Source organism: Ornithorhynchus anatinus, chromosome X1, assembly GCF_004115215.2.
Source record: "Ornithorhynchus anatinus isolate Pmale09 chromosome X1, mOrnAna1.pri.v4, whole genome shotgun sequence".
In the NCBI taxonomy this organism is placed as follows: Eukaryota; Metazoa; Chordata; class Mammalia; order Monotremata; family Ornithorhynchidae; genus Ornithorhynchus; species Ornithorhynchus anatinus.
Window position 1 is genome coordinate 4,074,238 of NC_041749.1, and position 24,886 is coordinate 4,099,123.

Genomic DNA, 24,886 nt, shown 5'->3' on the forward strand with positions numbered 1-24,886 from the left:
GCCCGGCCCGGCGGAGGCCGCGGCGTCGCTCAGACGTTCTCCTTGTCGAATTCGCAGACGAAATACATGGTGATGTGACAGGACACGTCGTTCCAACCGCCCGAGGCGACCATTTCCACACAGTCCTCCTCGTCGTGAGAGTTATTGGGCTCCCCGCTTCGCCACTTGTTGAAGGTCTGCATGGGGGAACAGTCCGAGTAGACGAAACTCCCTTCCTTCTCCAGGTCGTTGAGGCCGATGAACACTCTGCTGAGCCCGGCTTGGTTGACGTAGGAGGCGATGAGGCCGTTGGTGGCCTCGTCCTTGGGCATGCAGAGGTTCCCGCCTCTCCCTTGGCAGTACAGCTGGGCGTCGACGAACCTCTTCTCTTCCTTCACCAGCAGGTAAATCTTATTATCTGTCTCACGCACACCAGCAATAGCTGCGGGGGAGGGCAGTGCTGAAAAGTGAGCACTCGCATTTCTATAAACAAACTTAATGCACACCACACAAAATAGACACACATCGAACAGGACAACACGGCAGCATTACTGAAGAGCAGACCGACCGTCGGTTAAATTCAAACGTGCGGCCCGGGGGCCGGGGGGGACGGCGGGGACCGGGGGGGCCCGGCGGGGGGGGGCACCTACCATTTTTGAGGAATCTTAACTCGGAGGTTAATTGGGTCACTTGGTTGTCCATCTCCCCGATGGCCTTCCGTAGCTGACTGCACTCGCAGGGGATGCCTGTGGGAAATACCGCCGACCGGTCGATCGCTTCGATGGGAGGACGACGGAAGCCCGGGGGCGACGAGAGCGAGGGAGCCGAGGAGGCCTTGGGATCGGAATGCCTTTCCCCGTGGCCCTCGGGAACGGGGGCAACGCGGCCCAGCGAACGGAGCCCGGGCCTGGGAGTCGGAAGGGCCTGGGTTCTAATCCCGGCTCCGCCACCTGTCTGCTGTGGGACCTCGGTCAACTCGCTTCGCTTCTCTGGGCCTCAGCTCCCTGTGTGACCCTGGGAAAGTCACTTCGCTTCTCTGGGCCTCAGTTACCTCATCTGTAAAAAATGGGGATTAAGAGGGTGAGCCCAAGGAAGGACGGGGACTGTGTACTGCCCCAGCGCTTAGAACAGTGCTTGGCACATAATAAGCGCTTAACAAGTGTCATTATTATTATTATCATTATTATTACCTCATCTGTATAACGGGGATTGAGACTGTAAAACCATGGCCCACCTGATTACCTTGTATCTATCCCAGGGTATAGAACAGTGCTTGGCACATAGTAAGAGCTTAACAGATACCATAAAAAAACAGCGTTGCCCAGTGGAAAGAACACGGGCCCAGGAGTCAGAGAACCTGTAAACTCACTGTGGACGGGTAACGTGCCTTCCAACTCTGTTGTTACTGCACTCTCCCAAGCGTCTAGTACAGTGCTTTATACATAGTAAGCACTCAACGGATACCATTGATTGATAATCCCCGCTTTGCCACTAGCCTGCTGTGTGACCTTGGGTAAGTCACTTGCCTTCTCTGCGCCTTAGTTCCCTCATCCGCAAAACGGGGATGCACTGCCCGCTCTCCTTCCTACTTGGACTGGGAGCCCCATGCGGGACCTAATGATCTGGTATCTAACCCAGTGCTTAGTACAGTGCTTGACATGTTCATATCTGTAATATATTTATATCATTTCTATTAAAAGTCTGTCTCCCCCTCTAGACCGTAAACTCACCGTGGGCGGGGAAAGGGTCCGTTTATGGTGGTATCGTCCTCTCCCCACCGCTTAGTACGGTGCTCTGCACGCGGTAAGCGCCCAGTAGAGACGATCGAAGTGAAATAAGCGCTTCGGCGATACCAAAAAAAGTGGCCGAATTCCGTCCTGAAATATGCCTACCGGAATTTGCATTCCGGATTAGACCGTAAGCCCGTCGGACGGCAGGGACCGTCTCTATCTGTTGCCGACTTGTTCGTTCCGAGCGCTTAGTACAGTGCTCTGCGCATAGTAAGCGTTCGATAAATACTATTGAACCTAAACAATGCGACGGAGCTAACGGAAGGAAACCTCTTTCCCTCTAAAGCCATCTGTAGGCCGAATCGTCTGAGGGGGTTTCGGACTGTCCCATAAATAATTCTGACTTCTAAAGCGTTTTGCGATATCCACAAGAATATGATGATGATGGTATTTGTTAAGCGATTACTATGTGCCAAGCACTGTTCTGAGCACTGGGGCAGATGATACAAGGCAATCAGGTTGTCCCCCGTGGGGCTCACGGTCTTAATCCCCATGTTACAGATGAGGGAACTGAGGCACAGAGAAGTTAAGCGGCTCGTCCAAGGTCGCCCAGCTGACAAGCGGCGGAGCCGGGATTAGGACCCATGACCTCTGACTCCCAAGCCCGGGCTCTTTCCACTGAGCCACGCTGCCTCTCTAATAATAATGGTAATTATTAAGCGCTTATTATGTGCTGAGCACTGTTCTAAGCGCTGGGGTAGATACAAGATAATCAGGTTGTCCCCCGTGGGGCTCATGGTCTTAGTCCCCGTTTTACAGAGGAGGTCACTGAGGCACAGAGAAGTTAAGTGATTTGCCCAAAGTCCCACAGCTGGCAAGTGGCAGAGTTGGGACTCGAACCCACAACCTCTGACTCCCAAGCCCGGGCTCTTGCCACTGAGCCATGACTGTAAGCCCGTCAGTGGACAGGGATTGTTTCTATCTGTTGCCGAATTGTACATTCCAAGCGCTTAGTCCATTGCTCTGCACATCGTAAGCGCTCAATAAATACTATTGAATTTCCAACGACTGGCACATCTCAGAGACGCCGGAGGGAACCTCAACAAAGGAAGTATTGTGGAGCCAAAAAGATTTCACAAGTCAGTAGGTTCTCCGGGTTCACTTTGCTCTTCATCTGCCTGCTGGAGGACTTTTTGAACTAGGACGGAAGGAAGGAAGGAAGGAAGGAAGGAAGGAAGGAAGGAAGGAAGGAAGGAAGGAAGGAAGGAAGGAAGGAAGGAAGGAAGGAAGGAAGGAAGGAAGGAAGGAAGGAAGGAAGGAAGGAAGGAAGGAAGGAAGGAAGGAAGGAAGGAAGGAAGGAAATGGAAGGAAGGGAATGGAATGGAAGGGAATGGAATGGAAGGGAAGGGAATGGAAGGGAAGGGAATGGAAGGGAAGGGAATGGAAGGGAAGGGAATGGAAGGGAAGGGAATGGAATGGAATGGAAGGAAGGGAATGGAATGGAATGGAATGGAATGGAAGGAAGGGAATGGAAAGGAAGGTAGGATTCTAAATGAAATTCTGCAGATCCTCGGCATTTTTGCGGTTTTACCTGGTTCTCCGTTTGGCCCGGTCGGCCCCACATCCCCCGGATCTCCCTTCTCACCTGGGAAAGGAAATACAGAGCTCAGCAAGGCCTCGCAGCAGCCCGCCACTTCCATCTCCTAAGGAAATCTCCGGGATGGAGTTTTTCTCGGTTCTTTAAGGCCCTCAAGTTTCTCTGGGCTCTGAGTTACATTCCCCATTTCACCCGAGGCAACTGGTGCGGGCCAGAGAAACTTCAGCTTCAAGTGCACTGGGAGAAGAAGCGGCTCCTTCGGTGGGTTTCAAACCTTGTGGCCCTGAGGTTGGGGGGCTGGATGAGCATCGACTCTCTGCTCCCCCGCTCTGCTCCTTCCACGATTTTTGGAGTATCAATCCTGGCCCCTCTCGGCTCTCTTTTTTTCCAGACTGAAGCGTCCCACTCTAACTTAGTGCTGCTCCTGAGCTTGTTGACCATGAGCCTCCTTAGCCCAAAATCTGACAGGGCCAGGCACGGGGCCAACCTTCCAGTCAATCGATCGGTCGGATTTACTGAGCGCTTACTGTGTGCAGAGCACCGTATTGAACGCTCGGGAGAGGACGATAGAACAGACGCATTCCCTGCCCGCAGCGAGCTTACCGTCTAGAGGGGGAAGACAGACATCAATAGAAATAAATAAATGATGGTTATGGACCCAAGTGCTGTGCGAAAGGACTCCGAGGAGTGGATGCTGTATTGAGCAGCGGGGGGACGGTACTCATTCATCCGATCGTATTTATTGAAGCGCTGTACTAAACGTTTGGGAGAGTACAGTACGCGCCTCCCACCAATCCGTGCAATGACTAATGGCCGGAGGATCGTAGTCCAGTCCGCCAGCCTGTAAGCTTGTGGTGGACAGGAGATGTGTCTGTTATATTGTTACGGTGTCCTCTCCCAAGCGCTTAGCACAGTGTCCTGCACACAGTAAACGCTCAATAAATATCACTGACTCATTACCAGCGTGGCGCAGTGGAAAGAGGCTTGGGAGTCCGAGGTCATGGGTTCGAAAGCCGCCTCTGCCACTTGTCAGCTGGGTGACCGCGGGCGAGTCACTTCACTTCTCGGTGCCTCAGTTACCTCATCTGTAAAATGGGGACTAACTGTGAGCCTCACGTGGGACGACCTGACGACCTCGTATCTCCCCCAGCGCTTAGAACGGTGCTCTGCACATAGTGAGCGCTTAACAGATACCAACATTATTATTACCAGCAGCAAAGGAGACAGGTCTGGGGTGGCTCTAGGAAGAGCAGTAACCCTTTTGTTAACTCTAGAGGTCCGTAATTCTAATAATAATTATTATAAGGAGGGTACGTGTTAAGCAATCACGATGTGCCAAGCCCTGTTTTAAGCACTGGAGTAGGTAGAAGTTAATCAGGTTGGACACAGTCCCCGTCCCACATGGGGCTCACGGTCTTAATCCCCATTTTACGGAAGAGGGAACTGAGGCACAGAGACGTGACTTGCCCAAGATCGCTCGGCAGACAAGTGGCGGAGCCGGGATTAGAACCCAGGTCCTTCTGGCTCCCAGGGCGGTGCTCTATCCCCTATGCGACCCCGCCGTCACGTGTATTCCTGCGGGATGATCAAAAGGAAGGCAGCAAGCCGAAGGCAGATAGTGGTCAAAGAAAGTAAATATTCCTCTCAGAGATCCCAGCTTCTTACCAGGTAGTGATTTAAGGATGGGGCAAAATAAAAACAGTGAGAAGCGAAATGTCACCGAGGGAGGACGGTAGGAAGGATAGAAAAAAATCTCCTGAGTTTTGGTCCCCTTTTTGATTCGATCCCACCCTCATGAATTTGGGAGCAGTCCGGCCTGAGCTTCTATAAGAGTACCAGCGTGGCTCAGTGGAAAGAGGCCAGGCTTCGGAGTCAGAGGTCATGGGTTCGACTCCCGGCTCCTCCACTTGTCAGCTGTGTGACTGCGGGCGAGTCACTTCACTTCTCTGGGCCTCAGTTACCTCATCTGTAAAATGGGGATTAACTGTGAGCCTCACGTGGGACCGCCTGATGACCCTGTATCTCTCCCAGCGCTTAGAACAGTGTTCTGCACATAGTAAGCGCTTAACAAATACCAACATTATTATTACCGATATTTTTTTTCTTATTCATTCAATAGCATTTATTGAGCGCTTACTATGTGCAGAGCGCTGTACTAAGCGCTCGGAATGTACAAATCGGCAACATTTCTTGTGGTAATTATTAAGCGCTTACTACACAGCCAACACTGTGTTCTACACCAGCCGGGTGGAGAAGGGTCCCCCTCCTCTAGCATTTGCACAGAACTCAAGTGTTTCCAGTTATATCAGTTGGTAATCGTGCTTCCTGATTTTCTTTTTAATGAGCGAGTGCCCCCAGAATGTCCAAAATTCTCGTTTGCTAAAAAAAGATTATGTTTCATTCCTCCTTAATTTATGGAAATCTGATTTTTAAAAATTGTATTCTTTCTAAGCCATTTCTCCTCTTGAAGGTCAGAGCAAAATCAGGAAACCAAATAAAGGTTTTCCCTCCTATTTAAAGACCCATGCCTCTGACTTGATTAACCTGCATCTATCCCAGGACTTTAGAACAGCGCTTAGCACATAGTGAGTGCTTAATAGTATCAAAATAACTTTTAAACGTTATTATCATTTAAATCTCCAGTCTGAAATAAAGTCCTTTTCTATCTTTATTAAATTCAAGGAGAGTGAATGTGTTAAAACTATTTGAAAAGGAGATGTGTTTTTCTTGCTGCGAAAGATAGGGAAGAAGGGATTTTAGGAAAATTCCTAGGTATACCCTGAGAGAAACAAACCTAAGAACAATCTAAGTTGGTTTCTATTTTGGGGGAGGAAAAAGAAGGTTTTTTTAAGATTCAGAGAAATCACAAAACGCAGATCTCTCACGGTTTGAATCGTTAGTATTCTCAATACTATCAAGATAATAGCGGAAGATATTAATGATCCCTTTGCTCTTTCGCTATGCACAGAAATCTCCAATTCTACAGTAAAATCCACTCGGTTGTTTCCGTGAAAATGCCGTTTTTTAAAACCTCTCACTAAAGGTGGAATAAATTGCCCAAATGCAGAAGTGATTCGAGATTTATATCTCACTAAAATTCATAAATATCCTCTCAGACGATATTAATAATAGAAAAGAATCGTCCGTCCGCTTGCCGGTGCAGTATCTGGGGAGAGAAGCCGCGTGACCTAATGGGTAGAGCACCGGCCTGGGAGGCAATAGGACCTGGGTTCTAATTCCGACTTTGCTACGACTCTGCCGGGTGACCTCGGGCGAGTCGCTTTGCTTCTCTGTGCCTCGGTGACCTCATCTGTAAAATGGGGATTGAGACTGTGAACCCTATGTGGGACAGGGACTGTGTCCAACCTGAATATCTTGTATCTACCCCAGCGCTTAGAAGACTCACTCATTCAACTGAATTTATTGAGCGCTTACTGTGTGCAGAGCACTGTACTAAGCGCTTGGAAAGTACAATCCGAACAGTGCCTGGTAGTAAGGGCTTAACAAATACCAGAAAAACAAGACAGAGGGTTTACCTGAGGACACATGGATCAAGTGGAGGCCAAACCCAGTCCTCTATGAGCACTGGGAGATTAGGAGGTTTCTAGTGAACATGTTCCAGCTCAAATAGTAATGATAATAATAATAGCGGTAATTCCACAGATGAAAAAACTGAGGCACACAGAAGTGAAGTGACTCACCAAAGGTGACACAGCGGGTAAGTAGCGGAGCCGGGATTAGAACGCAGGTGTCCCGACCGCTAATCCTGCGCACTCCCCATTAGGCCACACTGCTCCTCTGGCACCGTGATGGGATTCAGAAGTCTCGGAGTTTGAAGTGTCCATTCCACTCCCTGCCTCTTCTCCTCCCTCCCTCCGCCGGCATGAAAAACGCCCAAAGGGGAAACCCACAGTTGGGAAATAACAATAATGATAATAATAATAATAATAATAGTATTTGTTAAGCGCTTACTATGCCCCATGCTTACCAAGTGGGAGCAAGAAGCCGTACGGATCCTGAGGCTCAGCTGTATCCACACGTGTCCCAACGCTCCCCCTTAGCAAGGATTTATGGATCCATTTATGACATAGTCGTATCCCATATCTCCATGAATTTATTCTCTTTTCCACACCCCTGGCGGATACCGGGATTTCTGTGTTTTTCCTCCCACCCTCTGTATGTACGTGTTGGTGTGTGTGTGTGTGTGTATATACGTACACAGGTATTATATATAGTGTAGAGATATATACACACTCAAATTTTATACATAATGTATCTATAGTGTATACATACACACACATATATATACGTGTGTTTGTGTGTTAGAGAAGCAGCGCGGCTCAGTGGAAAGAGCCCGGGCTTGGGAGTCAGAGGTCATGGGTCGAATCCCATTTCTGCCACTTGTCAGCTGTGGGACTGTGGGCGAGTCATTTCACTTCTCTGGGCCTCAGTTACCTCATCTGGAAAATGGGGATTAACCGTGAACCTCATGTGGGACAACCTGATTACCCTGTATCTACCCCAGCGTTCAGAACAGTGTTCTGCACCTAGTAAGCGCTTAACGCATACCAACATTACTATACTGTCAGCTTGTATCTCCCATTAGACTGTCAGCTCTCCAAGGGCGGGGAATGAGATCTTTTATTTTTATTGTGCTCTCCCAAGCCTCAAGTTTAGTGATTTCTATAAGCTGGGTGCTCAGTAGATACTATCGAATGCTTACTGACTACCCACTGGGTAGAGAGCAAGGTACCCATGGGTTGGGAGGACACGGCCGGCTAAAATAAAAATGGCCCCAAGTGAAATAAACTGAGAGCGCTCACTCCACGTGGCTGTTCTGGTGGTTTGGGGGTAACCCCCGTCCGTCCTCTGAGCCCAGGCGGAGGCTCGCTATCCCCGAAAGAGCCAACCGTGCCTCTGCCCGGCACTGTGAGAAGCACTGTGGCCCAGTGGAAAGAGCAAAGGCCAGGGAATCGGGAGATAAGCCTTCGAATCTCGGCTCCTCCGCTTATCGGCTGATGACGGGGGGCAAGTGGCTAACATCTCTGGGGCTCATCTGTAAAATAGATCAGGAAAGATCTATTCCTATGGGCTCCGTCCCTCCTATTTTGTGAGCCCTGTGTGGGATGAGGACTGTGTCCGATCCGTTTTGCTTCTAGCGCAGTGCTTGTCGGATAGTAAGTGTTCACCACGTCAGTATTATTACTCAGTCACTCCCTTTCGGTAAGCACCAAAATTTATCCAGAGCGAACGAATCATAAAATGGAAGTCCAAGGAAAGGGGGAACTCGAGATCTTCAAAGAGAAAACTAAAAGTTGGACATGTATAGAGCCAAATAATTGAATATTTCCATCTCGCTGGTCTTAATGATGATCTCTTTACCAAACACGGAGAATGAAACCGACGATAATCTCGAACGAGGGAGGGAAACGGTGTTTGTTCTTTTTAGGCGGCATTTAATATGACGGAGAGCCCCCTTCCAATTTCAGAATCTCGGGGGAAATTGCGACTAGGGACTCAGCGGAAAGATATCTCGTGAAGACGGTCCGGTGGTTGACTCAATCGCATTTTAAACGTGTAGATTTGTAAAAAGGAGGCCGTACTTGATAAGAGGACACTCTGCCTTGACCACAAAAGGAGTTTTTTAAAAGATCAGACTCCCCGAAGCAGCACGGCCCAGTGGACAGAGTCCAGGCCGGGGAGTCAGAAGGACCTGGGTTCTAATTCTGCCACTTGTCTGCCGGGTGACCTACGACAAGTCACTTCACTTCCCTGTGCCTCGGTTACTCCATCTGCAAAATGGGGATTAAGAGCCCCGTGAGAGTCAGGCTCTGTGTCCGAGCTGATTTCTTTGTATGTACCCCAGGGTTTAGAACAGTGCCTGGCACATAGTAAGTGCTTAACAAATACCATGCGCAGAAGGGACTTTCAAAAGTCTAACACGGAAAGCTCGGGAGATACCGAGGTGTTCGATCTGGCCGGATTTCCCAGTTGTGTCTAAGTAGCGCGGATCTATTCGCTATAGCCACCCGAAGTCTTCAAACATCTGATGCTTAAATCCTCCAGACTTTAAGCTTGGCTCAGTGGAAAGAGCATGGGCTTTGAGTTCGAATCCCAGCTCTGCCACTTGTCGGCTGTGTGACTGTGGGCAAGTCACTTAACTTCTCTGTGCCTCAGTTGCCTCATCTGTAAAATGGGGAGTAAGACTGTGAGCCCCACGTGGGACAACCCGATTCCCCTACGTCTCCCCCAGCGCTTAGAACAGTGCTCGGCACATAGTAAGCGCTTAACAAATACCAACATTATTATTATTATTATTAAGCTCCTTATGGGCAGGGAACGCGTCTGCTCATTCTATTGTACTGTACTCTCCCGAGCACCCAGTAAAATAACAACGGCATTTGTTAAGCGCTTACTATGTGCCAAGCACTGTTCTAAGAGCTGGGGGAGATGCAGAGTAATCAGGTGGTCCCACGTGGGGCTCATCGTCTTAATCCCCATTTTACAGATGCTGTAACTCAGGCACAGAGAAGTTAAGTGACTTGCCCCAGGTCAACACAGCTGACAAGTGGTGGAGGAGCGGGGATTAGAACCCACGACCTCTGACTCCCAAGCCCGGGCTCTTGCCACTGAGCCACGCTGCTTCTCTAGTACGTGCTCAATAAATACAGAGAAGCAGCCTGGCGTAGTAGCGAGAGCCCGGGCTTGGGAGTCAGAGGTCATGGGTTCTAATTCCGGCTCCGCCACTTGTCAGCTGTGTGACCTTGGACAGGTCACTTTGCTTCTCTGGGCCTCAGTGACCTCTTCCGTGAAATGGGGATTAAGAACTGTGAGCCCTACGCGGGACAACCTCGTTACCTTGCATCTCTCCCAGCGCCGAGAACAATGGTTGGCACATAGTAAGCGCTTAACAAATACCAACGTTATTATTATTATTAAATGCCACTGATTGATTGACAAGTACAGGACGGCAAATTCTACCCTTCAGGATGGACCAAAACAGAAAGTGTTCCAAGTCTCCCCCGATTGGACCGTACGCCCATCAGTGGGCAGGGATTGTCTCTATCTGTTACCCATTTGTCCATTCCAAGCGCTTAGTACAGTGCTCTGCACATAGTAAGCGCTCAATAAATACTATTAAATGAATGAATGAATTTCAGCAGCAACTGCTGCACTCATCTCGAAGAACCGAAGCGGCGGTTTTCCCCGTAGCCCCTCGAAGGGGGGAAGCGAGAGGGGAACAAAATGGAACCGAGAATACCTTTCGACCCAATGGGACCGATCTTTCCATGGCGACCCACGGTGCCCTTCTGTCCTTGGTCTCCCATATCTCCTGGGCAAAGCAAGACAATGACAGGCATTTAGAAGATTATCCCACCCTTGAAAAGAGAATCACAATCCCGAGAAGCAGCACGGCGAAGTGGCTAGAGCCCGGGCCTGGGAGTCGCGGGTTCCAATGCCGGATCGGCCGCTTGTCTGCTGTGCGACCTTGGGTAAGTCATTTTACTTCTCCGGGCCTCAGTTACCTCATCTGGCAAAGGGGGGTGGAGACTGTGAGCCCCACATGGGACAGGGACTGTGTCCAACTCGATTTGCTGGTGTCCACCCCAGCGCTCAGTACGGTGTCTGGCACGCAGAAAGCGCTTAACAAAATACCATCATTAATAATAATAATAGTAAAAATAGTAAGAGCATTTGTTAAGCGCTTGCAACATGCCAAGCACGGTACTATGTGCCCGGGGTGGATCCAAGATGTCTCCAGCATCTTTTCAGTGGCAAGATTGAGAAAAACCGGCAGTCCACATCCCAATCATTCATTCATTCATTCAATCGTATTTATTGAGTACTTACTGCGCGCAGAGCCCTGTACTAAGCACTTGGGAGAGTCCAATATTACAATTAATAGGCATACTCCCTGTCCACCGAAAGCTCACAGTCTAGAAGGGGAGACAGACAGTAACGGAAATAAATAAATGACGGATGTCTACGGAAATGCCGTGGGGTTGGGAAGGGAGATGAATGAAGGGGACGAGTCAGGGCGAAGCAGAAGGGAGGGGGAGAAGAGGAGAGGAGGGAAAGGAGTCCGGGAAGGCCTCTTGGAGGAGATGGGCCTTCGATAAGGCTTTGAAGCAGGGGGAGAAACCGGATATCGATTTCTTTATGGTATCCAACAGAAGGAAGAGGAAAAGTGTCAGTGGACGGAGCCGGGCTTGGGAGTCAGAGGTCATGGGTTCGAATCCCGGCTCTGCCACTTAGCTGGCTGACTGTGGGCAAGTCACTTCCCTTCTCTGTGCCTCAGTTACCTCCTCTCTGAAGTGGGGATTAAGACTGTGAGCCTCACATGGGACAACCTGATCACCCTGTATCTCCCCCCAGAGCTTAAGAACAGTGCTCGGCACATAGTAAGCGCTTAACAAATACCGACATTACATTATTTATTATAGACAGGCACTGAGTCCAACCCCGTTTGCTCGTATCCACCCCATCCCGGCTTAGTACAATGGCTGGTACACAGTAAGCGCCTAACAGATACCATAATTATTATTATTATTATTATAATGGACGTAAGGTCATTATTGCTCCTGTCGGTACTTACATTATGAGATCCCCAGGTGGAACAGAGACTGCGTCTTGTATCTACCCCAGCACTTAGTACAGTCCCTGGCACCTAGTAGACCGTAAGCTAGTTGTCGTCAGGGAATGTGTCTGTTATATCGATCTAATGTACTCTCCCAAGTTCTTAGTACTGTGCTCTGAACACCGTAAGCGCTCAATAAATCAGATTGACTGACATCATAGTAAGCGCCTAAAAAAATCACGATTATTATAATTACTCTCTCATCTCCGCTTATTATTCAGTACGACCCTAAGCAGTGTCTCCGTAAACTCCTCGAGAGCAGAGATCATTTCTACCAACTGTATTGTATCCAATATCTTACATCTACCCCAGCGCTTAGAATAGTGCTTGGCACATAGTAAGTGCTTAACAAATACCATCGTCATCATCGTATGGTAAACGCTCAATAGATACCATTGGTTGATGCCCTTCTTCCAACCTAAGGCATGGTTGGGGATGTAGTTTAGAATATTCATCCATTCAGTCGTGTTTGTTGAGCGCTTACTGCGTGCAGAGCACTGGACTAAGCGCTGGGAAAGTACAATTCAGCACCAGAGAGAGAGAATCCCTGCCCACAACGGGCTCACGGTCTAGAAGGGGGGAGACAGACATCAAAACGAGTAAACAGGCATCAGTAGCATCAGTAGAAATAAATAGACTTATAGATTACCCAGTGCACCCTCCCGTGCCCTTATTCATTCATTCAATCATATTTATTGAGTTCTTACTGTGTGCAGAGCACTGTACTAAACGCTTGTGTGGGGGGCTGGGAGCCGGGGAAGAGCACAGGGAGCAAGACAGTTGAACTTCCCCTCAGCATTCAAACTTAAATAACTTTTCCTCTAAATATTTCTCTCATTTCTCATTTCTATCGGTGTTTTCTGCCTCCAATTTCAGGGGAGAACTAGTGCCTTAGACCGTGAGCCCCATGTTGGACACGGGCCGTGTGACCTCGGGCACGTCGTCTCACCTCTGCGGGCCTCAGTTTCCTCATCTGGGCACTCCATGTATCTACCCAGCGCTTAGCCCAAAGTGAGTGCTCGATCAATGCCGTAATCAAGACGCCTCTTCTACAGAGAAGATGTGTCAGAGTGCAGACAGATAAGCCGAGATCATTAGGCTCTAGGGGATTCGCTCTAGAAGAAACCCGTAGAATGATAAATGTAAATGGACTTTTCTCCACATAAATTTTCCCACCTTAACTGAGAGATTAATTAATGCTTTCTTTCACCAGTTGATGTATTCAAGGAGTAGAGAACTCATGCCGGCATCGTACGTAAATTATAGCCGGAGGAGGATTTAAAAGCCTTTCGCTGTTAGCCCGCCTCAAGAGATTTGGCAGTTAATGCTCTCCTTGAATGATTTGGGGATATTTACGTGCTGATTCTTTCTCATAAATCATCCGGACTCCTTTAAGACAGGCTTGGGGGTGCGGACGAGACCCTCTCAGTGCTGCCCGGTCCAGGATCTGGTGGTCTGAAGGAAACGCTGATTAGTGCCCGTCGAGGCTCTCTGGCTCTCTGGGTCATTCCTTCATTCGGTAGTACTTATTGAGCGCTTACTATGTGCAGAGCACTGTACTAAGTGGGTTGTGTGACCTTTTGTGGTTGGCAGGGACAGAACCCTCTCCTTTAGCCTTTCTCCCAGCCCCTGCTTTGCCAGCCACTGGGCCTGGGGGCATCAGAGTCAGCTGGGCCCTGGCCAGAGGTTGAGGGAGAGAGAAGGAGAGAGGGAGAGGGAGAAGGAGAGGAAGAGAGAGAGAAAGGGAGAGAGAAAGGAAGAGAGTGGGAGAGAGGAAGAGGAAAAGGAAAGGGGTGAGGGAGGAGAGGGAGAGAAAGGGAGAAGGGGGGGGCGAAGGAGAGAGAGGGAGGGAGAGAGAGAGAAGGAAGGAGAGAGAGGGAGAGGGAGGGAGAGGGGAAGAGGAAAAGAAAAAGGGTGAGGGAGAAGGAGAGGGAGAAAAAGGGAGAAGGGGTGAAGGAGAAGAGGGGGGAGGGAGAGAGAGGAAGAGAGAGAGAAAAAGAGAGGGAGAGAGAGGAGGAAAGGAGAAGAGAGGGAGAGAGAGAGAAAGGGAGAGAGTGGGAGAGGGAGGGAGAGAGGAAGAGGGAAAGGAAGGGGTGAGGGAGGAGAGGGAGAAAAAGGGACAAGGGGGGAAGGAGAAGGGGGGGGGGGAGAGAGAGGAAGAGAGAGAGAAAAAGAGAGGGAGAGAGAAGAGGAAAAGAGAAGAGAGGGAGAGAGAGAGAAAGGGAGAGAGTGGGAGAGGGAGGGAGAGAGGAAGAGGGAAAGGAAGGGGTGAGGGAGGAGAGGGAGAAAAAGGGACAAGGGGGGAAGGAGAAGGGGGGAGGGAGAGAGAGAGGAAGAGAGAGAGAAAAAGAGAGGGAGCGAGAGGAGGAAAAGAGAAGAGAGGGAGAGAGAGAGAGAGAGAGAAAGGGAGAGAGTGGGAGAGGGAGGGAGAGAGGAAGAGGGAAAGGAAGGGGTGAGGGAGAAGGAGAGGGAGAGAAAGGGAGAAGGGGGGGGACGAAGGAGATAGAGGGAGGGAGAGAGAGAGAAGGAAGGAGAGAGAGGGAGAGGGACGGAGAGGGGAAGAGGAAAAGAAAGAGGGTGAGGGAGAAGGAGAGGGAGAAAAAGGGAGAAGGGGGGAAGGAGAAGAGGGGGGAGGGAGGGAGAGAGAGGAAGAGAGAGAGAAAAAGAGAGGGAGAGAGAGGAGGAAAGGAGAAGAGAGGGAGAGTGAGAAAGGGAGAGAGTGGGAGAGGGAGGGAGAGAGGAAGAGGGAAAGGAAGGGGGTGAGGGAGGAGAGAAGGGAGAGAAAGGGAGAACAGAGGGAAGGAGGGAAGGAGAAGAGAGACGGAGGGAAAAAGAGATGGAGGGAGGGAGAGAGGAGAAGAGGGAGAGGGAGTAGAAAGGGAGAGAGAGGGGGAGAGAGTGGGAATCAACAGTATATATTGAGCACTTGCTATAATAATAATAATAATAATGATAATGATGACAGTATTTGTTAAGCGCTTACTATGTGCCAAGCACTGTTATAAGTAATGGGGTAGATGCAAGTGATGCCTGCCTACTTGTTTTGTTTTCTTGTCTATCTCCCCCTCCTAGACTGTAAGCCCATTGTTGGGTAGGGATTGCCTCTATCTGTTGTCCACTTGTACTTTCCGAGCGCTCAGCACAGTGCTCTGCACACAGTAAGCGCTCGATAGGAATGAATGAATGAATGAATGAATGAATGAATGTCCATCGGCCCAACCTGTGCTTCCTTTGGGTTGGTTTCTTGCTCCTTCCTTCCCTGCCCCCCCCCACCCTTCCACACTCCCACCCCGGCCACGCTCCTCTGGCCAGCACCACCTTCCCCACAAAGAGGAAGAGGAAAATATTTCCTTCGTCCCCACCACGGAGTCCCCCCCGCCCCCAACCGCTCGCTCCCAAACCGGGGATTGGGAACCCTGGAGGCCATAGAAAGAGCACAGGCTCGAGAGCCGGGGGCTCCGGGTTCTAATCCCGACTCTGCCACTTGCCTGCTGGGTGACTTTAAGCAAGTTAGCCAACCCCTCCTTACCTCAGCTGTAAAACGGGGAATAAATGACTATTCTCTCTTCCCTTTAGACTGTGAGCCTCTCGTGGGACGGGGACTGGGTCCAAGCCGACGATCTTGTATCTAGCCTCCGGTGATCGAGACGGTGCGTGGCCCATAAGGAGCCCTCAACCAATATCGTTATTATTACTACTATATGAACTCTGCCTCCCACAGTCAGAAGGAGAATCTTTCACCCTCAGGCTTTAACCTTCTGAAGAGAATGAAGGCCTCGCGCTATCCCCATCCTTCCACGGCAGAGACCTGAGATCACGCTGGAGAGAATCCTCTCCCGCTGGCCGCAGGATTGCAGGCCAACAGCTGGAAATCACCCTGCCTTAGTGAAAGGGGTAAGAGTAGGAGAAGTCCAAGTACTTCACTTCTCTGTGCCTCAGTGACCTCATCTGGAAAATGGGGATGGAGCCTGTGAGCCCCACGTGGGACAACCTCATTCCCTTGTATCTTCCCCAGAGCTTAGAACAGTGCTTGGCACCTAGTAAGCACTTAACGGAAGTAAAGCTCATTGTGGGCCGGAAACTTAATAATAATAATAATGATGTTGGCATCTGTTAAGCGCTTACTATGTGCCAGCACCGTTCTAAGCGCCGCGGTAGACACAGGGCATTCAGGTTTGTCCCACGTGGGGCTCACAGTCTTAATCCCCATTTTACAGATGAGGTAACTGAGGCACCGAGAAGTGAAGTGACTTGCCCAAAGTCACACAGCTGACAGGTGGCCGAGCCGGGATTCGAACCCATGACCTCTGACCCCAAAGCCCGTGCTCTTTCCACTGAGCCACGCTGCTTCGCTACCAACTTGTCTACCAACGCTATTCGATTGTACTCTCCCAAGCGCTTAGTACAGTGCTCAATAAATACTTGTTGATATCACCCCACTCTCAGCTCCTCAGCACTTAGGTAGAGGACCCTACGCTCCTCCATTTCCCTTATATGTCATTGAATTCAATGTCCACCTCTCCTTGAGAAGCACCGTGGCCGAGTGCAAAGAGGCCGGGCTTGGGAGTCAGAGGTGGTGGCTTCTTATCCCGGCTCTGCCAGTTATCGGCTGCGTGACTTTAGTCAAGTCACTTCACTTCTCTAGACCTCAGTGACCTCATCTGTAAAATAAGGGTTAATAAGACTGGGAGCCCCACGTGGGACAACCTCATTCCTTTGCATCTTCCCCAGAGCTTAGAACAGTGCCTGGCACCTAGTAAGCGCTTAACAAATACCGTTATTATTGTTATTATAGATTGCAAGCCCTCGTGGGCAGGGATCATGTCTACCGAGTCCACTGTATTGTTTTCTCCCGAGCTCATCGTTCAGGGTTCCGCGCACAGCGAGTGCTCAGTCGATACCACCGATTGATTGATTTGATATATGCAAAGAGAGTCATCGAAATAAATAATTGAATGTACAGTTGAATGCTGAGGGTGAGTCCAGATGCATTCCCAAGAGCTAGGCATGTCTGATGGGTTTAGGATGACGGGAATAAATTAGGAAGGCCTCCGAATGCGGAAGACTCCTCAAACATTCCTTAGCTCTGTTCCCTCTGCAGGCAAAAGTGATGTTTCTGCTGGAGTCTAGTGAATGTAAATGCCCAGTTGAGATTCATTCATTCATTCAATGGTATTTATTGAACATTTACCGTGTGCAGAGCCCTGTATTAAGCGCTTGGGAAGTGCAATTCGGCAGCAGATAGAGACAATCCCTACCCAACAACGGCTTCACAGTCTAGAAGGGGAGATGGGTTTTCCCAGTGCGTCCAAAATGCTTCAGATAACGAAAGCCTCCGAAACTTTATGCGGCTGACCAGCGAGCCTGGTGGCGGTAATTGGACTCTAAGATACGACGGGGTTATTAAAGATTACACCAGGAGGCTGAACCGGGCTTCTAGCGGTCCTTAGCGATCCATTTTTGAAATTAAACAGACATAAATGTACTCCGTAAATATAACGTGATACATAAACACATTACATTTGCTCCTGGTGACCTCATGTCCCTTGGAATAAACATGGCCCAGGACACAGCAGTTATCAATAAGAGACAGGGGGACGAAGATGGCATTTATTATTCAGAAATACAAGTTTAAGTTCTCTCTCCCCCCCTCCCCCGCAAGCATTCAGCTGAATCAGCCTCATTTTTGGAGATGATCTCTGACTTTCTTCTATAAAAAGAGGAAAGAAGAGGGACCTTGACCTACCAACTCCGTTACGGTGTTCTCTCCCCAGTGCTTAGTAATGATAATAATAATAATAACGACGCTAATAACTGTGGTATTGGTTAAGCGCTATGTGCCGGGCATCGTACTAAGCGCCGGGGTGGATACGAGCAAATTAGATTGGACAGAGTCCCTGTCCCACGTGGGGCTCCCAGTCTTAACCCCCATTTTAGGTGACTGAGGCCCAGAGAAGCGAAGTGACTTGTCCAAGGTCACGCAGCAGACCAGCGGACAAGCAGAGAAGTGAACGATTTAGGTCGCTCTTGGGGTCGGCGAGCCTTTCAGGACCGTCAACTCGGGGACGTTACCTTTGTCTCCCGGCGGGCCGACTCTCCCGGGCCGTCCCGGAGCCCCTTTCTCTCCTTTGTCTCCGACCTCCCCTGGAAAAGAAACCACACACGTTCAGGACCGTTTCGAGAAACCGCCAGTTGTCGGGAACCTATTGGAAGCCACCGATTCTTCAAACGCTTAATAGTCACCCTATTTTCAGGACCATTTCAAGAACCCGCCCGTTGCCAGGGACGCTTCGGAAGCCACTCGTTCTTCAAACGCTTCATATTCGTCCTACCCTGCCGCCCCGCCACACTTACGTACGTATCCGTCGTTTATTTATTTTCACACCTGTCTGCCCCTCTAGACCGTGAGCTCCTTGTGGGCAGGGAACGTGGCCGCCCACTCTACTGTACTGCACTCTCCCCAACGCTTAGTACAGCGCTCTGTACACAGTAAGCGCTCGGCTCCGCCACTTGTCTGCTGTGTGACTTTGGGCAAGTCGCTTAAATTCTCCGTGACTCGGTGACCTCATCTGTAAAATGGGGATTGAGACCGTGAGCCCCACGTGGGACAAGCTGATTACCTTGTATCCCCCGCAGTGCTTAGAACAGTGCTTGGCACATAGTAAGCGCTTAACAAATACCTTTACTATTATTATTATTGTTATTAATGAATGCCTTCGCTCGATTGATCAGCGGAAACGAGGGAAACGATAAGGGATAATGTCAAGATCCAATTACAGAGTCAGTGGGAACGAGAAGCAGCGTGGATTAGTGGCAAAAGCACGGGCTTGGGAGTCAGAGGACCTGGGTTCTAATCCCGACTCCGCCACTTGTCTGCTGTGTGACCTTGGGTAAGCCGCTTAACTTCTCTGTGCCTCAGTTCCCTCATCTGTAAAATAGGGATTGAGATTGTGAGCCCCACGTGAAACAACCTGATTATCTTGTATCCGCCCCCCCAGCGCTTAGAACAGCGCTTGGCACATTGTAAGCATTTAACAAATACCATTATTATTATTAATGGGGCAAAGGGGGAAATAATAATAATAATTGTGGTATTTTCTAAGTGCTTATTACAGTGCCAAGCACTGTACCAAACAACGGGGTAGATGCAGGAAAATCGGGTCTCATATGGGGCTCACAATCTAAGTAGGAGGGAGCCCGGGAGGCGAATCCCCATTTTAGAGATGAAGAAATGTAGGCACAGAGAAGTTAAGTGACCAGCCCGCAGTAGCTGGGTGGTGGATCCAGGATTAGAATCCAGGTCCCCCGACTCGCAGGCCCGTGCTCTTTCCCCTAGGTCATGCTGCCTCCCTGGAAAAAAAAAAAAACAGGGAATGGGGGGAAAACACATAAAAAAAGGAAAACAAAATAATATGGGAATGAAAAGTAGAAGTTTCACCCTAAGTCGACAACATCATACAGGACTCTGACTTACCAGCGTGAACATTATTAGCTAGATTTGAAGATTTCTGGGGTTCTTTTCCTAGATTAGCGATGGCCCTCAGTAAGCTTTTTAAAGTAATCTCATTATTAATAATAATAATGCCATTACCGAGCACTTACTACTTGTCGAGAAGTGTGGTAGATGCGAGATCAGCATATCGGACGCGGTCCCTGCCCCAAAACTCCAAGAAGGAGACTATTTTATCCCCATTTTAGCAATGTAGACCCAGGCAGAGAGCGGGGAAGTGATCGCCCCATTCCTCGCGGCCACACTGCCTCCCTTGAAAACTAGCTCTTATAAACACGGGATCGAATGGTGCGGCACAGCTACTCTGCTCCATTGGCCCGAAGCCCTATTTAACCTGGCTCCTTTCAGGAGCTCCGAACACCATTTAAGTCTCGTGGCAGGTCGCACTACATTGCTCAATTTTTATGTGGTTGTGGGTGGTGTTTTTTTAGGGTATTTTTGAAGTGCCTACTACGTGCCGAACACTTCATCAGGTGCCGGGGTAGATACGAGAGAATCGGGTTGGACACAGGGTCCTATGTGGGGCTCGCGGTCTTAATCCCCATTTTACAGAAGAGGTCACCGAGGCCCAGAGAAGTGAAGTGACTTGTCCAAGGTCACACGGCAGACGAGTAAGCGGTGGAGCCGGGATCAGACCAGAGTACGAGCGAACGGCTAGTGGAAAGAGTGATGGTGAACAAGCTGACGACCTAGTTTCTTCACAGATGTTCAAACCTTTTCGAAAGGTTACAGTGCGGCATCTACTCTGAGTGGGTGACGTGGAGGTGCTCAAGGAGGACTTAATAATCGCGGCATTTATTAAGCACTTTTCTATGTGCCTCGCACTGTACTAAGCGCTGGGGAAGACACGACATCATCAGGTCGCCCTTGGGGCTCACGGTCTAATAATAATAATAATGTTGGTATTCGTTAAGCGCTCACTATGTGCAGAGCACCGTTCTAAGCGCTGGGGTAGACACAGGGGAATCAGGTCGTCCCACGGGGGGCTCACAGTCTCAATCCCCATTTTACAGATGAGGTAACTGAGGCACAGAAAAGTGAAGTGGCTCGCCCAAAGTCGCACAGCTGACAAGTGGCAGAGCCGGGATTCGAACCGATGAGCGCTGACTCCAAAGCCCGTGCTTTTTCCACGGAGCCGCGCTGCTTCTCTAAGTAGGAGGGAGAACAGGTACTCAATCTCCTTTTGCAGACGAGGGAACTGAGGCCCAGAGAAGTAAAGTGACTTGCCCAAGTTCACACAGCAGGTATGTGAAGGAGTCAGGATTAGAACCCAGATCCTCTGACTCCAAGGCCCGGGCTCTTTCCTTTAGGCCCCGCTGCTTCCTAATGCTCTACGCTGCTGAACTAGAGATCGGCAGCACTAGCTGCACGAATCTAATAATAATAATAATAATTATGGTGTTTATTAAGCATTTACTATGCTTACTACGCACTTACTAGGCTTCTAGAGAAGCAGCGTGGAAAGAGCCCGGGCTTGGGAGTCAGAGGTCGTGGGTTCTAATCCCGGCTCCGCCGCTTGTCCGCTGTGTGACCTTGGGCGAGTCACTTCACTGCTGGGTGCCTCAGTTCCCTCATCTGTAAAATGGGGATGAAGACGGTGAGCCTCACGTGGGACAACCGCATTACCTTGTATCTACCCCAGCGCTTAGAAAAGTGCTCGGCACATAGTAAGCGCTTAAATCCCAACATTATTATTATGTGCCGAGCAGTGTACTAAGCGCTGAGGTAGATGTAAACAAATCGGGTAGGACACAGTCCCTTGTCCCACGTGGGGCTCACGGTCTCAATCCCCATTTTACAGATGAGGTCACCGAGGCCCAGAGAATAATAATAGTAATAATAACGGCATTTGTTAAGCGCTGCCTATATGCCAAGCCAAGTGCTGGGGTAGATACAAGGTGATCAGCTTGTCCCACGTGGGGCTCAGAGTCTTAATCCCCACTTTGCGGATGAGGTCACTGAGGCCCAGAGAAGTTAAATGACTTGCCCAAAGTCACACAGCAGAAAAGTGGCGGAACAAGGATTAGAACCCATGACCCCCCGACTCCCAGGCCCGGGCTCTAGCCACTATGCCGTGCCCCAGCTGTTTGCAGAGCACCGTAGCGGGTGCGAAGGGACCCCGAGTCTGCCTCCAGGAGCTTTTACATTCAAAGATCCAGACAGTCCCTTCAGGAATGCCTCCCCCCACCCGTTTCCTCCACTCTCATTCCCATTCCGCTCGACAAACCTGGGATGGAAGGGGCGAGACCCAGCGGGAAGAGCCCGGGGCCTGGGAGTCAGAGGACGCGGGTTCTAATCTCGCTCCGCCACCTGTCTGCTCCGTGACCTTGAGCAAGCCACCTAACTCCCCTGTGCCTCAGTTGCCTCATCTGGAAATCGGGGATCAAGACTGTGAGCCCCACGGGGAACAACCTGATTACCCCGTATCCACCCCAGTGCTTAGAACAGAGCTTGACACACAGTAAGCGCTTCACAAATACCATAATTATTATTATAATTCTAGCACTTAGTACAGAGAAAACACTTAACAAATGCCACAGTTTTAATTATGAACGAATTGTCTCCCCCAGCGCTTGGAGCCGTCGAAAGACTTTAACTCCGGCGGGGACATCCATAAAGGGAGTCCCTGGGTGAAGGGGCGAGAAGTAGCGTTGCTTAGTGGAAAGAGCCCGGGCTTGGGAGTCAGAGGTCGTGAGTTCTAATCCCGGTTCCGCCACTTGTCTGCTGTGGGACTCTGGGCAAGTCACTTCACTTCTCTGTGCCTCAGTTCCCTCATCTGTAAAATGGGGATTAAGGACTGTGAGCCCTACGCGGGACAACCTGATGACCCTGTATCACCCCAGCCCTTAGAACTGCGCTTGGCACACAGTAAGCGCTTACCAAATGCCCACATGAATTAATTAAGCGTCCAAGAAAGCAGCGCGGGCTGCGGGTGAGAGGGAGGAACTTTACCTTTGAGGCCTGGAACAAGAATCTGGACAGAACAGGACTCTTCCGCAATATGTTGAGGATATCCAGATCTTAGCAAAGACAGGAAGGCGAGGCTAATTGGAGTCATTAAGAAAACCAGATCTCTCTTCATAATGAGGGCCTGCGGGTCACCGACTCCTGAATAAAAGAATGAATAAACAGTTACGGGAATTCTAAAGCCTCTGAACCCCGCTCCGGACAGTGTGCAGCGTAGTAAACTGTAGCTGCCCTCTCTCCCGGCCGCCAGTTCGAATGCTGAGCGGAAAAACGACGCTAATTGTCCGGCAGTGGATTAGGCGCCTTTTCTCCTCTTATCTTCCTAATGAGTCCCTGGGAAACACCAGTTGAGTATCTAAGAAATGCTCTCTGCTGGCTTTTAGGGTCACGGGGGCGTTTCGGTTACATGTGTTTGATATGTGATATCAAACACGGAGGGGCCTGGGACTCAGAAGGACCTGGGTTCTGATTCCGGCTCCGCCGCCCGTCTCGTGGGTGACCTTGGGCGAGTCCTTTAACATCCCCGTGCCTCATTTACCTCATCTGTAAAGTGGGGATTAAGACGGAGCTCCATGTGGGACAGGGAGCCTGTCCAACTTCATTTGTTTGGAGAGAAACAGCCTGGCTTAGTGGAAGGAGGCCGGGCTTGGGAGTCAGAGGTCGTGGGCTCTAATCCCGGTTCCGCCACTCGTCTGCTGTGTGACCTCGGGCAAGTCGCTTCACTTCTCTGGGCCTCAGTGACCTCCTCTGTAAAATGGGGATGAAGACTGTGAGCCCCACGTGGGACAACCTGATCACCTTGTATGGACCCCGGCGCTTAGAACAGTGCTTGGCACCTAGTAAGCGCTTAACAGATACCATTATTATTACTATTAAATACTTGGCACTTAATACAGTGCCTGACACATAGCAAGTGCCTAACGAATACCATTCCCCAAAAAAAGATTTGACTGGGTCAGGGAGAAGGGAGATTAAGAGCGAATGTTTCATATTGTCTTCACTGATTTCATTTTTTTAAGCGCTTGCTACGTGTCAAGCACTGTTCGGAGGTGCAAGTTAAAGGGTGGGACGCAGTCCCTGGCCCTCATGGGGCTCACAGTCTGAGTCGGAGGGAGAACGGATATTAAATCCCCATCGTACGGATGAAGAAACGGAGGTGCAGAGAAGTGAAGCGATTTACCCGAGGTCACACAGCAGGCAAGTGGCGGGGCCGGGATTAGAACCCGGGACCAGGGCCCTTCCCCCAAGGTCGCGCTCCTTCTCTACTGTCTCCCCGGCTCATCTGCGGCGCCCAGATGTCTGACTTGCTCATGGCTCTTATAAAGTGCTTTGTGATCATTAGTCAAAGTCCCCATAACACCTCGAGAAGCAGCGTGGCCTAGTGGGTAGAGCGCAGGCCTGCACGTCAGCAGGACCTGAGTGCTAATCCCACCTCCACCACTGGATCTGCTGTGGGACCTTGGGCAAGTCGCTTCACTTCTCGGTTTCTCATTTCCCTCATCTGGAAAACGGAGATTAAGACTGTGAGTCCCAGGTGAGACACGGACTGCGTCCCACCCGATTAGCTCCTACCTACCCCGGCGCTTGGAACAGTGCCTGGCACAGAGTAAGTGTTTAAGAAATACCCCGCCTAGGCCCCCCTCCGCCTCACACATGCTGCCCTCCGCCCACCCATTCGCTCATCACACTCCACGTCACCGCGTTAACCTGACCCGACAGGGAGAGAGCCCCAACCACTGATGTTATATCATCGATTCCTCCACCCGAGGTCATTCATTCACTCATTCATTCGTTCCGCCGCCTTTATTGAGCCCTTACCGTGTGCGGAGCACTCCACTGAGCGCTTGGGGGAGTGGAATCTAACAAGTAAACCGACACATTCCCCGCCCACAACGAGGTCAGGCCCGAAGGTCACCCGGCGACACGCCATCACGAACGGTGACGGGCCCGTCGAGGGGAAGCCGAACCCAAAACGTGCCTCCGAATCCCATTTTCTCCCGATAAAACATTTGGGACACTGAAAAAGCCATTTTACAATTAGTTCTTGTTAATCAGCCCCAAAGAACCGGAGAGATCACGGTGGCTACAAACTTCCTTCTCAGAAGCACTACGAACGTGACTATGAACACGACGAACGTCACTGTGACTATGAACACGTAGGACGTTTTAGTTGTTAGATTTGACACGTTCGTCTCCAGAAAACAGGATCGTCTCTCACTGACTCTAAAACAGAAAAAGGAAAATGGACCTCAAGGCGTTCCACCTAGAAAGACCTTCCTCCTTTCTCTCCTCATTGCATCTCTCTCTCTCTTTCCCTCCCCACGTCTCTCTGTCTCTCTCTCCCTCTCTCACCAAATACTAAAATGCATCCCTTTCCCATCCAAGCCCTGTGAGCTTGGAAGTCGGAAAGCACCATCACCCGCAGAACCTTTTTCTGACAAAAACAAGGTCTCAGAACGGCCTAA

The 24,886-nt window shown here is 50.1% G+C and overlaps 1 protein-coding gene across 2 annotated transcripts in view; it reads right to left on the reverse strand.

The window, feature by feature from the left end:
- Positions 1 to 24,886, reverse strand: part of COLEC11 (collectin subfamily member 11) — a 31,668-nt gene continuing 6,782 nt past the window's right edge. Inside the window, exons 2-7 of one of the 2 annotated variants that reach the window (XM_001507415.5) lie at positions 22,407 to 22,562; positions 18,017 to 18,088; positions 10,568 to 10,639; positions 3,301 to 3,354; positions 630 to 725; positions 1 to 421 (exon numbers count right to left, since the gene is read on the reverse strand). In XM_001507415.5, the coding sequence (XP_001507465.1) occupies positions 30 to 421; positions 630 to 725; positions 3,301 to 3,354; positions 10,568 to 10,639; positions 18,017 to 18,088; positions 22,407 to 22,536 (816 nt within the window). In that variant the 5' untranslated portion in view covers positions 22,537 to 22,562 and the 3' untranslated portion in view covers positions 1 to 29. Of the gene's footprint in view, positions 440 to 629; positions 726 to 3,300; positions 3,355 to 10,567; positions 10,640 to 18,016; positions 18,089 to 22,406; positions 22,563 to 24,886 lie in introns of both variants that reach the window. The other variant, XM_007672890.3, reaches the window with a different exon arrangement.